At 35.9% G+C, this 14,841-nt stretch overlaps 1 protein-coding gene across 5 annotated transcripts in view; it reads left to right on the plus strand.

The window, feature by feature from the left end:
- The window catches only part of ADA2 (adenosine deaminase 2), a 117,019-nt gene that overhangs the window by 46,842 nt on the left and 55,336 nt on the right, over window positions 1-14,841 (plus strand). For 2 of the 5 annotated variants that reach the window (XM_074194959.1, XM_074194962.1), the window contains exons 1-4: window positions 690-904; window positions 3,505-3,825; window positions 4,988-5,213; window positions 6,058-6,268. In XM_074194959.1, coding sequence (XP_074051060.1) covers window positions 3,513-3,825; window positions 4,988-5,213; window positions 6,058-6,268 — 750 coding nt within the window. In that variant the 5' untranslated portion in view covers window positions 690-904; window positions 3,505-3,512. Of the gene's footprint in view, window positions 1-689; window positions 905-3,504; window positions 3,826-4,987; window positions 5,214-6,057; window positions 6,269-14,841 lie in introns of those variants that run through there. The other 3 variants (XM_074194960.1, XM_074194961.1, XM_074194963.1) reach the window with 2 other exon arrangements.

Below are 14,841 nucleotides of genomic sequence, written 5' to 3' on the forward strand. Positions count from 1 at the left end.
AAGCTTGGATCTTTGAGTTTATTAATTGCTAGACTACCTAATCTCTTCTGCTAATCCATCCCTCTATTTCTTTTCTAAATTTTTCTAAAATTGTTCATTATTTCAGCTAGCTTTTTAATTGATTCTCTTAAGATTCTCCAAGTATACCATCAATCATGGTTCTTTTTTATTGTCAGACATAAACTCTTAGGACTAGGCTGAGAAAATTCAATTCAGTTACAAAAAAAACTTTATTTAGCATTTACTGTTTATAGAGCACTTACTTGGTCCCAGGAAAATGAACACATTTAAATGACATAGACAATAGCATTACCTCCATCTATTAGGTTCATTTCATCTTCCTTTTTAAAAAAAATAAATAAAATGGAAGACCTGCCTCCATTTTCCATTTTGTTATATTTACTTTGTAAAGTGTTTACCAAAAGTATTATGAACTTGGTAATAAGCATTCCACTCCTATTTTCTGGACTCCATAAGTTTGGAATTCTACTGTTCTGTCACCAAGTTCTAGTTTTCTTGGAACTACTGATTTTACTCAGCCATTTTTGGTTTTCAGAGAATGCTTTCTTCAATCCTCCTTCAACCCCCTTTTGAAGGCTTCTGTAGCTGAAATGAAACTGAATATACTTACTAGGTGAAGTGAAACTTTGTTACAGGAAGTAAAATGAGTTGGTAAACTCAGTTTATTCTGTTGAAACAGTTGTTTGGGGAAGCAAGCTTGCAATCTACATTTTCTGGAGTTGCAGGTTCTGTGGGACAGGGTTCTGAGAAGCAATGGTTTAAGAAGGGCTAGTTAGAACATGAAGAAGAATCCCTTTCAGTGGGATATCTAGAGATTGTATTATAATCCCTGAGGATTTGCCAAGACAAGGATCTCCATAGCATAAGAGTTTGAGTAACACAGGTACAGTTGAATAGTTCTTTTTGTTAGTGTTTGTTTTAAAAAAAATCATATTCTTTAAATATGTCTTTAACATTTTCTACTCCTCCAGCATAGATTATTATGGGAGAAGAGTAAGGTAAAAATGGAGCTGGAGCTGTGTAAAAGTAGGCTCTTTACTACTGTGTCTCACACAGAAGGCAGAAAATGCTATGATGCCAGGTTACTGAGCAGAAAGAACTTCATTGGTGATGGTGCTGTATTTTCTATGCTGGGGGATCCAGGAATTCTTGTCATTTTGTGTAATATCACCAGGAGAAGCAGGCATAAGGCACCTAATGACTATAGGGATCTAGGAAAAAGTAGTCCCCAGGGACTCCTGTACTCTTCTAGATCTCCTGAAGATTCCTGATTAAATACCTAAATAGCTTCTGGTATCCTTCCATCACTGGATCTGGTGACATTCTAAGCCTAACTTCAATATACCATATTTCACTGCCTCCTTTCCTATTTTTATTGTTTCTTTAAAATTTCCATTTCATAAAAGACTTATTATGATTTTTGTTCTTTATAACTCATTACCACCCTAAATTGAAGGCATACCCTTCACCTGCACTGTTTCAAAGCTATCTTCATTTTTATTATAGTCTTATCTCTTTTCTCTCCATGACATTGTTAGCTAATTACTTACAGGCCTAAGGGCTAATATTTCAATACTTCATCATTGACAAATATTTTTCTGCTGCTCTATTGGACAAATAATACCAATTTTATTATTTAACATGCTAATTTAAAATTTAAGATTTATGATCTGTTTTCCTCCCAGCAACTCTGAGAGTTAGATGTAATTATTGTTGTAATTTAACAGGTGAGTAGTCTAAATCTCAAAGTTTAAATAACTTTTCTAGGCTCTTAGATAAGACATGAATAAGAAAATATAGATAGCAATACTTTATCCTGACAGCATTTAACATACTATATTAAATAGGTATTCAATTTATATGTAACACTGATTATCTTGATCATCACATCCTGAAGTTCAGATCTGTTACATTCCTCCCCTCCCCCTTACTTGTCTTGGAATCTTAAGGTTCTTCTAGAATGTCTTCTAGGATGTTTGCAAATGTCTGCAAATGTCTTCAGACCCTACTATGAAGTTCTACCAAATGTAGGGGGGGGGTCCTTTGCATCCAAGTTGTTCTTAGCTACTGAAAGATTAACTTTCAAAAATGAATTTTACTTTAAAAGGCATAATCACAAATTTAAACCTCATTCCTGGAACATGTAGGATTTAATTTTCTATGTCTCCCACATACTAACTTAGTTTCTGGGGAAAGCAAGCAAATTTGTTTCACAGCTTAGTTCAGTTTCTATAGAGCACAGTTTCAGTTCCAAGTCCAAAACCTGCCTTGGGCTCTAGTCCCAGGCACCTTTGTTTTTCAGAGTTTTTATGCCGAGCTGGAGGGATTCCTAGGTAGCATCCTGGCTATCAGATCACCGTAGCTCAAACTCCTTGATCTGGTGGCAATTACCTCATGCACCTTAAATTGAGAAGGACAAAAGAAACAGAATGGACACGCAATACCCATTAGTGCTGGGGTAAAAGGGAAAGGGAGAAGAAGATATTGTCTCATCCTGGTTCAGTTCATGATATTTTTGCTTTGGGTAAACTATGATCTCCACCCTCTGCATGCAGCAGGAAAAATGTAAAGGAAAAGAGAGATACTATCTAAGTGAGGCAATTTTAAAAGATAGAGCCCTTTTTAGCTATGTAGCAAATCAAGGGAGACCACTCCCACTCACATGATAGGAAAATACAGGATGCAAGATAACTTGATGTTAGATAATCTGGGCGTACTTCAAGCCCCATTATGTATAGTATTTATTTATTTATTTGTTTGTTTGCTTATTTATTTATTTACTTTTTTATTTAGTTTTTGCAAGGCAATGGGGTTAAGTGGTTTGCCCAAGGCCTAGGTAATTATTAAGTGTCTGAGGCCCGATTTGAACTCTGGTACTCCTGACTCCAGGGCTGGTGCTCTATCCACTGAGCCACCTAGCTGCCCCTATGTATAGTAATTGATGGACTGACAAAGGAGTCTGAACTTCAGAAGGGGGTAGGGTGGTTCACTTAAAATGGGAGGTGAAGAAAAATAAAACCCTGAATTTTAGCAGCATGGTATAATGGAAAAACCCTAGAATGGAAGTCAAAAATTCTGGATTCTGTTTCTGACTATACCACTTATTAACTGTATGTGTTTGGGGAATTCACTTTATTTTTTTGACCCTGTTTCTTCATCTGTAAAATGGGGGATTGATTATATTTGTCCTTCTTCACAAAGTTGTCACAAGGATCAAATGAAATGAATAAAAATACACTTCAAAAGCTATAAAGTGCTATGCATATACAACATTTTGTTTTTTTGTGAATTGAATGTTTGGTCTCAAATATTCCACTATCCTTTTAGCTGTTCTTTTTTATTCTTCGATCTAATTTAGCTGCACTCCCTTAAATATTTCTTTTTTTAGTTGATACAGTTTCTTAGCTCTTGAAATACTAGGTTGGTTTCAAATTATTTTGATTTGTCCACAATGGGCATTCACTCAAATCCTTCTTTTTCTAGGTGACCCCATGCTGCTGACTGGTCAAACTAAATGGTCAGCCCTGCTGCTGGCCATAGTGGGCTCTTCTCTCTGCTTAGCTCTTCCTTTAGATGATGACCGGAGAGCTCTTTTAAGGAAAGAAAAGATGTTGCATATTGGTGGGGAGCTGTTGTTAACAGAACAAGAAGAGCTGGCCAATGAGAAACTGATGGCATTGAAAAATGCAGAGATTAGTCAGGCAATGAAGAAAAATCAATTTCCACCTAGCATGCACTTCTTCCAGGCCAAGAAACTCATTGAAGAAAGTAAGGTGTTCCAGATCTTAAAGAAGATGCCAAAAGGTAGGGGCATTTATTAAGGGGGGTAGGGTGAACTTACCTGGGTTTAAACTCCTGAAGAGGTGGGAAACCCAACTGAGTGAAAAATCTGGTTAGAAGTATTGCTTTTGAATTCTTTTTTTTCTATTACCAGTTCTTTTAAATGGAAAAGAGAAGAGGGAGAATTTATGAATTCTGAGTACAGATTGCAGTATACTTTTTAAACTTCATTTTTCTTGGGGATTTTTTTGAGTGTATTTTCTTTTGCAACATGGTTAATTTGGAAATATGTTCTGCATGACTTCACATGTATAATTGATATATTGTTTGCCTTCTCAATGGTGGAGGAGGGGCAAGAAGCAGGAAGAGAATTTGGAACTCAAAAATATTAAAAAATAAGTGCTAAAAGGTTTTACATGTCTTTGGAAAATATTTAATGAAATAAATAAAAGCAAGAAAAAAGAAGAAAGAGATAGAACACAATGGGGAGCTATATCACTAAATTCCCCTGTTGCCCATATTCTTGTCTGAAAAAGATAGGCTTAGAAAAGTGATCAGTAATGCCACCTTGGAAGCCAAAGCCCTCCTTTGAGGGCTGATGAAGCTTCAGAAATATGAGGCTGCAGCTGAGATCTTTGGATTTAGATGATCTTTAGGACAAAGTGGACTGGAAAAATAACTAAACAGATTTCCAGGGATAGAATGCCACTACTATTCCTTACTTTTCTCAGGAAAATATTCTACAAAGTTAGAGTCTGGGTAGAGTCATTCTTTCACTGAAACCCTAAACTAGGGCTTCCTGAATGATGAGGGTTTGGAAGTTGGAGCAAAGGGAGTCATGGTCATAGTTCAATGATCTGGGGTTTCCCCTAACACAGGGGAGATTGTCCAAAACTCAACTTGGTCACTTGCTTGGATAACAAGTATATCTCATTGTTCTTCTTTCCTGGACTACATAAAGTATATTTTAGGAGATGCAAGACAGGGGAAAAAAAACCCCAAAATCCCAAACTGAAGGCTTTGAGAATTAGTTAAATAAATTAAATAAATAGAGCTAAAGTCAGAAATTTCCATTGAAGTTTGGATTCACGGAAATTTGGACAGGATGGAATTCCTATGTATGAACAACTCTCCACTTAGGTGAGCTACTTATGACCTCTAATCTATAGTTTTGCCTCTCCCTCAGGAGCTGCTTTACACCTCCATGACTTTGGCATTCTGAGTGTTGATTGGTTGGTGAAGAATGTCACCTATAGACCCCACTGCCACTTCTGTTTCACTCCACGTGGTGACCTGAAGTTTAAATTTGCTGACCCTGCCCCTCCAACCGCAAAACCAGAGAACTGCTCTGAGTGGATTTTGCTAGCAAAGTATAGGAGGCAGCTGCAAAATGTCACTGAGTTTGATAACAGGTGAGTTATCTGACATTTATGTAAAGCTTTAAGGTTTACAAAGTGAGGTATATTCAAGAGGTATTATTAGACTCATTTTGTAGATAAAAAAATTAAAGACTCAAAAAGACTGTGATCTGATGAATATTCTATAATTAGTAAGATTCTAAGGTGAGATGCCTCTCACCTTTAGAGCTGAGTTTAGTTAGCTAGTCAAAAAGTATTCATTTAGGGTCTAGTGTTTAAAGAATATGATACATCTAATCTATCTCACTTTAAGTACTTACCCTACATGAAAAACCTGTAATATCAAGCTCTTCTAGTGCATTTAAAACATGATTTGAAAATCAAAATAAACTAGTTGCCCTTGGACTGAAAATTGAATTTAATTTGATTTACAAATAAGATAATTTTTCAGGAGTATGTTTACAATAAAAGTGAGTTATACTTATGTTTTATGAGAGTATGCAAAAGAAATTATTTCAGTCTTAAGGTACTTATAGTTGGGACTGTACTTTTTCACAAACCTTCCATGAAACATTATAATGCAACTGTCTATTAGAATCAAAATAATTTATAAAATATCTAAGTCCTAAGAGAATATGAAATGAGAAACCAAATTTCCCTTGTCAGAGGGAAACCTCTGCTTCTTTTTCAGACATTTCTGAGAACTCTGGTAATTAAGTTCTTAGGAAGGGAAACTGTGATTCCTCCCTCACTCAACTTGCCTTCCCCCTCCTGATTCCTCTGGGCCCATGTAGGAGACATGTAGGTGTGGATCTGACCACACAATTTTACAAGGAAATTCATAAGGATCCTTACCTAAACTCTTTTCTAAGCATGATTCCCTTTTGCTTCATGACAGCTTGCTGCAAAACTTCACACTGGTGTTGGAGAACCCTGAGATAGCATACTCAGATCAAGCTGTCATTTGGGCAAGGTTTGAAAGTGCCTTTATCGCCGTTTCAGGGCTTGTCCATTATGCCCCAGTGTTTAAAGAGTACTTTACTAGAGGTCTGGAGGAGTTCTATGAGGACAATGTGCAGTATTTGGAGCTGAGAGCCATGCTGAACCCGGTAAGTCAGCCACCTTCCTCTTAGATCTCAATATGCTTGACTCTCATGTTTCCCCTTGGAATCTTCATTGACACCTTGTTCTGCTTCTTAAACTTAAGAATTGGGGTGAAGTGAAGGATTCTTGAATCTAACATCTAGCAAAACCCCACATCAGGTATAACTGTGAACTAGATGAAATTTCTCTTCATTGTCCTACTTCTCCTTTCAGGGCCACTTTTTCCCTTACTGACTTCTTTTCCTTCCTATTCCTTGAGAGACCTCAAGCCTTTGTATAGTTTTTTGATTGCCCAAAGTTTTTCACTGGGAAAGCCTCATGCTTTAGAAACCTTTCTTTGCTGTCAAAGGTAGCTTTCCACTGTTCTTCCTTTGGGCCATGAAGTGTATTAGGTGACAGCTACATAATCTAATAAAATAATTTGTATCAACATAGTAATGGATTCTGATGAGTTCCAGGAAACATATTAATATTTTTACATGGGCTTTCTGGTAGATTAGTATCTTAATCCTATTTGAAGTCTGATATGGAATGATATATGAGGAGACATGGGAGTGGGGAAAAGATGGGTATTAGAAACCAGACTTCAAGTAAGATAAGCTTTTCTGATTGTACTTAGTAAATAGGTTTTGGTAGAAAAATTTTGCTTTATCAAGGAGTTTAGGACTCTGTCAGTCATATATGGCTATGAAGGCAGCTGAAACAAGTTCTGTGGAATACTTAGAGCTTGGTCAAACATCAACGACACCAAGGTATTTCACCAAATGTTGGTCCATCACCTTTTGTCCTGCCATCTAGACAGATTTCAATGAATCTGGAGAGATTGGGGACTTTGTGCAACTCTGTCTCACTTAAATCCAATTCACCCACAAGTCAAGACCTCACTTTGTGATGTCATTGGTCATTGATCCTCTTTAGAAATGAAGGAAGAACAATAGTAGGTTCTTAATAAATGTTTATTGACTATTAAGTGGTTAACAAAGGGAGGTGTACTTAACAGAAACATAGCAAGGATGTTTGACAAGAATACAATATTCTGTTGGTTCAGCTTATTTTACTTATTGTTATTTCATGTAAGTCTTTCCATGTTTTTCTAAAATGAACCAGCTCATCATTTCTTATAGCATAGTTGAGATACATCACAATCAGCCATTCCTCAACCCCTCAATTTCCTGTTTTATGCCTCCACAAAGAGAGCTGCTATTAATATTTTAGAACATATAAGTTCTTTTCCTTTTTCCCTAATCACTTTGGGAAACAAACTTAATAGTGTGTCAGAGGGCATTTACAGTTTTATAATTGTTTGGGCATAATTCCATATTACTCCCCAAAATGGTTGGATCATTTCACAGTTTCACCAATAGTGTGTCTCAATTTCTCCATGTCCCCTTCAGCATTTGTCTCTTTCTCTTTTATCATTTTAGCCAATCTGATAAGTGTGAGATGATATTCAAGTTGTTTTTAACTTGCATTTTTATATGATGATATATGGTTTTGATTTCTTTGTCATAAATCATGTCCTTTAATCATGGTATTGGTAATTCTAATATACTTTCTTCATGTGTATCTTATCTTCTTGTGTTCCCAGACATGGTTATCTGTGTTAAGCCAATCGTCACGAGTTTCAAGGAGAGCTAGCTTGCAACCCTATATCACCTCATCTATTTTTTTTTGAGTTGCATCATGCTCATGAGGGGAACTAATTCTGAGACATGTATCCAAAGCCCAATTCACTCATATTTCAGGGTTCCTGCCAGGTCTTCACAGACACCACAGTGATCTCAGAGCATAAAAAGTCCCTGTTCTATGTTATCCTTGCTTGTTACTTTCTCTAACTTTGTTATTACTCATTTCTCACAGTATGAAAATTAGTTTGGACTTTTATGGAGTTATTATTATTAAGATATTGTAACCCTAATAGTAGGGCGTCTGAGTATCAGAAAGGTCTAGGTTCAAATCTCAGTTCTGCTGTAATACTCTGGGCAAGTCTTTGGACTTCTTAGTATTCTAGCCAACTTTCATCACTTCAACTTGCTGAGAAGTATCAATCTATAATAGTAGAGGAAATTTCCTTATTGAATTTTCCCTATACCAGTGAAATTACTGATCTGGTACAAAATATTAATAATGATAATGTTTAATTAAAGTTTGTGGAGTGCTTTACCTGCATTCTCTCATTGAATCCTTACAACATTCCCTAGTTTTTTGGCTGGATCTGTGATTTCCTCCCTGAAAATTCTCCCTTTTTACAAATATTTTAAAAGAAAAAGAAGAGAAAAATCAGCAACTGATCAATATATCAAAAAAGTATGAAACTAGTACAAACTACTAGATCTATGATGTTTATATTGATTATCTTTTCATATCTTTTTTGGAGTCATGTTTGTTCTTTGCAATTTTAAAACATTCATATTTAATTGTGTACATTCTTTCTGTTTACATTGTGGTAGTCTTTGTTTATTTCTTTTTTTTTGGTTCTGTTTATTTCACTCTGCATTGATTTGTGTAGATCTTTCCATGCTTCTCTATTTTCATCACATTCATCATTTATTACAGGACAGTAATATTCCATTACATTAATACATCATAATTCTTTAGTCATTCTCTAATCAATAGGCATCTCTTTTGTATCAAATTCTTTGTTACAATAGAAAGTGTTGATATAAATATTTCGATGCACAACTAAGTCCCAATTAATACAAATAATGAATTCAATGAAGTGGTCCCATTATTGAGAAGTGGTCCCATTATTGAGATTTTTACATTCAAAGTTATAATCATATGTAAAATATGGTAATCATTCCAGCCTAAAGTAAATATACAATGAAAAATTCAAATTTAATTTTTAAAATGAACATAATATGATAGCAAAGGGTAAGAATATAATTCTGATTGACTTATTTTAAAAATAGTGTAGCAATAGACATTAAAATTTAAAAATGTAAATTATTGAATATTATACTTAAAGATTAATCTAAACTGATAATATGATGATCTGGTTATTGCCATTTAAAATATTTTAGAATGGTAGATTGAACCATTTTTTCTTTCCTAAAATCATCATGCATATCACCAAAATTCCAGACATCTTTACTCATATCTCAATTCACATCTCAATGAAGTTGCATGTTTACATTCTCACACAATGAACCAAAAAATATAGATGGATAAGCTGGGGATATTATTTAAACTCAGTAATGCTTTAAAAGCTATAGTGTTGTTTTTATATTATTTTTCAACAGTTAGGCTAAAATAACTTGAAAATCACCCATGCTTTTTTATTTGATCACCAAAAAAAAAAGAAGCAATTGATGCTCTTGAAAGCATGAGGATTTCAATATTAAAAAACAAGCATTAGTTTTAATTTAAAAGTCCCCTCATTACCACTCAAGAAAAGTGTTAGACTATCCTTAGGCACTTTTAACCTTGGTTGAGTTTTTTCGTCCTTAGTAATTGAAGCTCTAAAGGCATTTTTTCCCTTAGAATAAGCCTATTTCATCCACATTAAAAATTTGTTGATCAATGTTTCCACTTAAAATTTTTCCTTTAAAACATCAGAGATTGTAGTAAACCTGTTTACTATTTACTTCATTTCCATTTTCTTTCCTTGCCTTAAACTTGAAGCTTTAACTGAATGCTTACTCTAAGAGCAATGAATTTTTAAAATTGCAAATATTATACTGATAAAAGACACTCTGTTTCTACCTTTGTAGCATGTTATTTCCTCAGTTGTAAACTACAAAACATTGATGTAATTTTTGTCTTTTTCTTTTATTTTATCTGTTTTCTAATATTCATATTGAAGATTCACTTCTCATTCTATTTTAGAGTTACTATAATCATGTTTTTGTGGTTCACATCAAATTTTTGTTCTAATATAGTTAACAAGCTTCTTTGTGTTCTGATAGTGTTTCCATCTGAAGTATTCTTGTTTATGTTCATTTTGGGAAAGGATCTTTAATTATTTTTAGCACAACTGTTGGTAATATGGGACAGCAGTACATTCTATCCACATACCAATGATAGATATGTTAAACCCTTAGGTAGCTTATCCATGTCACATCAAATGTGACCTGGTTTTATTTTTTCTACTACATCTAATTTACCATTATTAGAACTCATATTAATTGTGATTTAACTATGTATAGGAACTTTCTTTTTATCAGTTGCCTTCTTGGTATATGTCTAGTAGTAGAATCTCTAGGTCAAAAAGTATCAACATTATAGTCATTTTATTTGCCTAATTGCTTTCCATTTTGATTGTACTGATTCACAGCTGCATCAGTGATGCTTTAGTGAGCCTATCCGAAGCCTCTTCAACATTGTCATCTTTTCAGGGTGTGAGGCAAAATTCTAGTGCTGTTCTGCTCTGCATTTCTCATATTATTAGTGATTTGGAACTATCTTTTTTTTTTTTTTTTTTTTTTTTTAGGTTTTTGTAAGGCAAATGGGGTTAAGTGGCTCGCCTAAGGCCACACAGCTAGGTAATTATTAAGTGTCTGAGACCGGATTTGAACCCAGGTACTCCTGACTCCAGGGTCAGTGCTCTATCTATCTACTGCACCACCTAGCCACCCCAATACTGTATTTTTAAAAAATATATGAATGCCCTTGATGCCATTACTTCTTTAACCATATTGCTAAGCAAACAATTATGTTCAAAATGTAAAAGTGTCAGTGGTCATGGCTGGTTTGTGCAAATAGAAACATCTATGGGGGCTTGAGTGGGATAAAGTCTGAGATTTCTTCAGTAGAATATTCTATATTGGAGAATAGTTAACTATGTGCCCCTCCTCCCTTGACAAAGCAATCTCTGGGATTTTGGTGAAGAGTCAACTGACCCCACTTTATCTGTTGAAGTCAACCATTCAATTCCTGGGGCTGAAGAGATAATCTAGTTTTGGTTTGAATTTTATGCTCTTTTCCCTAGATTAGTTTGCAAGCATTTTTTTTTATCATGGAAATTGTCTGGAATCTTTGGAATTATCTAGGATCTTTGCTTGATCAGAGTAGCTAAGTCTTTAGGGCTGATCATCCTTGCAACATTGCAGTATTTACAATACTTCCTTGCAATATTGTGTATAATATTCTTCTCATTCTGTTTACTACATTTTCAGGTTTATCTGAAAGTATCTTGCTTATCATTTCTTATAGCACAAATAGTATTCCCTCATACACTTCAACTTGTTCAGCCATTCTCCAGTTGATGGATGTGAGAAATGTAGGGTGTTGGTCTTCACAGGGTGTGGAGGGGAGCCTTAGGGAATCCATTACAAAAGGGGAAGTTGTGGGAAATACAGGGTGAAGATCTTGACAGGATATGGAGGGGAGCACTTAGGGAATCCATTACAAAGAGAAAATGGCCCAGCCAATCACAAGACTGGAAGAGTCTTCCTAATCCCACTCCAGGGATACCAAACCCCAAAGGTCAAGAGTGACCTAGAGATCTTGACCTAATGCTACTGAGTTTGAGCAATTAGGTAATTGAATATTAACCCACACACCCCCTGTGATGATTGGGGTTCTTTAGTATATCATGCTTTGGATGATGTGGGGGGATCATATTAGGGGCATATCATGGAATGGGTACATCTTTTAGATTGTAACTCAAACTCTGAGAGCCTATGAACATCCAAGAGGGAGGGGGAAAGAGTTTCTGAGGGCAATAAATTGCCTAACTCCTGAGACTAAGGTTTGCCTCACTCCTAGGAGTGAGGTGCCTATATCTTGTAATGTGTATCTTGCCAGGTTCATGAATAAAATGTACAATTTTGTCTCACTCCAGCAGGTTTGTCTTTTCATTCTTTTATAACAATTCAGGGGCTTGTCCCGGATCTTCTGAACACCCCCTTGAGGAAGCCCCAGAAGTGGGGGGGGGAGACCTCATACCTTGATTTCAAGCCAGATCCTTCTTTCTTTTCCCTGGTTCCCTTGGGTGGATCTCTGAATGGACCTGAAACCCTGCCACTGACTGGGAGAGTGATGGAAAATTGTGGAAACAACCCAGAAAGGTAGGGAAACTTTGGTTTTTATATTTTGAGGCTGATTCTAGATAATTCCAGGAAAGGAAGTCCTAGATGGGAGGCCAGGGGTCGAAAAGGTGCCTCAGGGAGGGGAGGAAGAGACCCCCCCCCCAAACCAATACCCAAGGAGACGCCTTTGGATAGGAAATGAGCTAGCTGGAACAGCAAGGCTGCTGCCCAGGGTCAAAAGTAAATTCTTCAGATACTGCTATTCTGAATGGCCACAAATCCCCATCCAAAGACAAGTCTGTCTGGTGGCCAAGAAATGCTTTCTAAATTAAGGAAGCAGATTGGATCCAATGCTGTGTGAGTGAGTTTGAATGTTCCTGCAGGAGGGTGTGTGGGGTATTGTGCTAGGTGTGCAGAATTAAAGAAAGGGGAGGGGCAGTCTTAAAGGAAAAAAAAAGCAAGTTGTGCCTTGGGGAAAGAGTTTAAAAGAAGTTCAAGAGAAGAAAGAACCCTTAAGGGAAAGAGTGAGGAGTTAGAAGAGGGAAGATTTCCTATGCTTATGCTTTCTCCCTGGGTTGGGGGAAGCGGTGGTGGGTTGGACATGTGGTGGTCTCGATCCCATCGCCATCTTGTTAAGACTTGAACCCTAGACCTAGTCTACCTAAGTGCCCCACCCATGGCGGGGGAGAGACAGGAGAGCTCAAGTGCTTCATTCAGCCTTAAAGGGAAAGATCCCTCCACAGGTGGGATGTGTGATTGGAAAAGAAAAATAAAGTATCTAAGATCCAGGGGTTAAGAGAATTCTTTATTGAAAGGAAATCATGTTTAATGAATATTTGCTGGCCATGTGGCCTGAGTGATAACTCTAATTGTTTTTAAAAGTTTCCGAACTAGAGTTTTGGGAAGCCCCCTGAGGGTTTTAAAAGAGGGATACTAGTGTTGTAACATTCTGACAAAGTTTGTACAGAATGGGAGGAATTAAATAACCTAGATAGTTAAATTAGTTTGCGATTAAACTATTTTAACACTATTGTAACTTTTTTCAAGGAGTTTGGGATTTTAAAACTCTATTGTAACACATTTGGATTTAAGAAAAGTGGTCTTGTGTTACTAAGAAGAGAAATAACCTAGGTTATCTCAGGGATATTTACTGATCAGTCTTTTGGGAAAAGCTCTAATTGGTTTTTAATGTTAAGTTCAATAGTGCTAACAATTATATTTTTATTTTGGATAGAACTTTTGGAATGTGAGTGCTGGATTCTCTGTATAAGGTACTCTAAAGTTTTTATCACACTTAACTGTTAGGAAATTAGTTGAATTTTAATTACATTGGGGTTTTAAATGTGTCATGTATGAGATTGGATTCTGAGAATTTGGATAAAGAGACAAAAGTGTAAAGAACATGGGATATTCATTCTGCTCTTGTTCTAAGGGAAATGAGATGTTTAAATAGGAATATTAATGTTTAATGTATATTAACAATGTATGTTTAATTTTAAAGAAGTCAAGAATGTGGAGTTATTTCTTGGTAACTGCAGGCAGCTGATGGGGGGGCTATGAACAAATTGCACTTGTGGGCCCTATTTTAAAGTAACTTATTAATGAATGAGATGTTTTTTATCAGTTATGTGATATTCTTTTTTAACTGCAAAGAGATTATATTTGCAATATTTAGTTATCTCTTGCGAATGTTATTTAAATACTGTATTATTAAAGCCTGAGATTAATGTGATTGCTTTGAAGGGCAATAAGGAAAATGTGAAAATGTATGACCCTTTCTGGGATAGATCTGTGGGTTCATGAACAATGTAATAATGGAGGGATTGCTTTGCACAATCTAGTAATTTGTGTGTTACTCTGTTTTTATTATTTCTGTTCTGTTATAATGAAATTAATAATACATGTTGGAAATTTAATGCTACCTAAGATGTTTTAATGGTTTTAAAGAATTCTGAAAAGTAAATTTTATGTTAGGGGGCAGTTAGGTGGCTCAGTGGATAGAGTACTGGCCCCAGAGTCAGGAGACCTGGGTTCAGGTCAGGCTTCAGATACTTAGTGATTGCTTAGCTGTGTGACCTTGGACAATTGTCTTGGGAAAAATAACCATTTGTATGTTGAGGATTGATAGTAGGTAAACAAGTTTATATACAGAGGTTTCTAGCTATGTATGTGAATTGGGAATATTTTGGATCTATGTATGTACATTCCTTTTTTTTTAAAGGTCAGGTACTCCTGACTCCAAGGCCGGTGCTTTATCCACTATGCCACCTAGCCACCACATGTATGTATATTCCAAAGCAGTGGTTGTTTGCTTTGAAGTAAAAGCACTATATAATATAGGAAAGATAAATACAAGATAATTTGATATTTCTCTGTGCAATCTCCTGGTCCAAAGAGGCATTTATTTGCCGTAAGATACAACAGGCTAGAAGGAGGTTTCTCTAGCCAAGAGGAATCTGATATGTCATACTTAAGAGATGGAGTAGATATGATTTCAGACAAAGGGATGTCTCTAGTAAGAGGTAGGAGACAAGCCTGTAGGGCCACTCATAGTTGGAATACCAGGTTTTAGGCAAAGACCCAGGAAGGATAATCCGAGTTTTAGG

Source organism: Macrotis lagotis, chromosome 7, assembly GCF_037893015.1.
Source record: "Macrotis lagotis isolate mMagLag1 chromosome 7, bilby.v1.9.chrom.fasta, whole genome shotgun sequence".
Taxonomy (NCBI): Eukaryota; Metazoa; Chordata; class Mammalia; order Peramelemorphia; family Peramelidae; genus Macrotis; species Macrotis lagotis.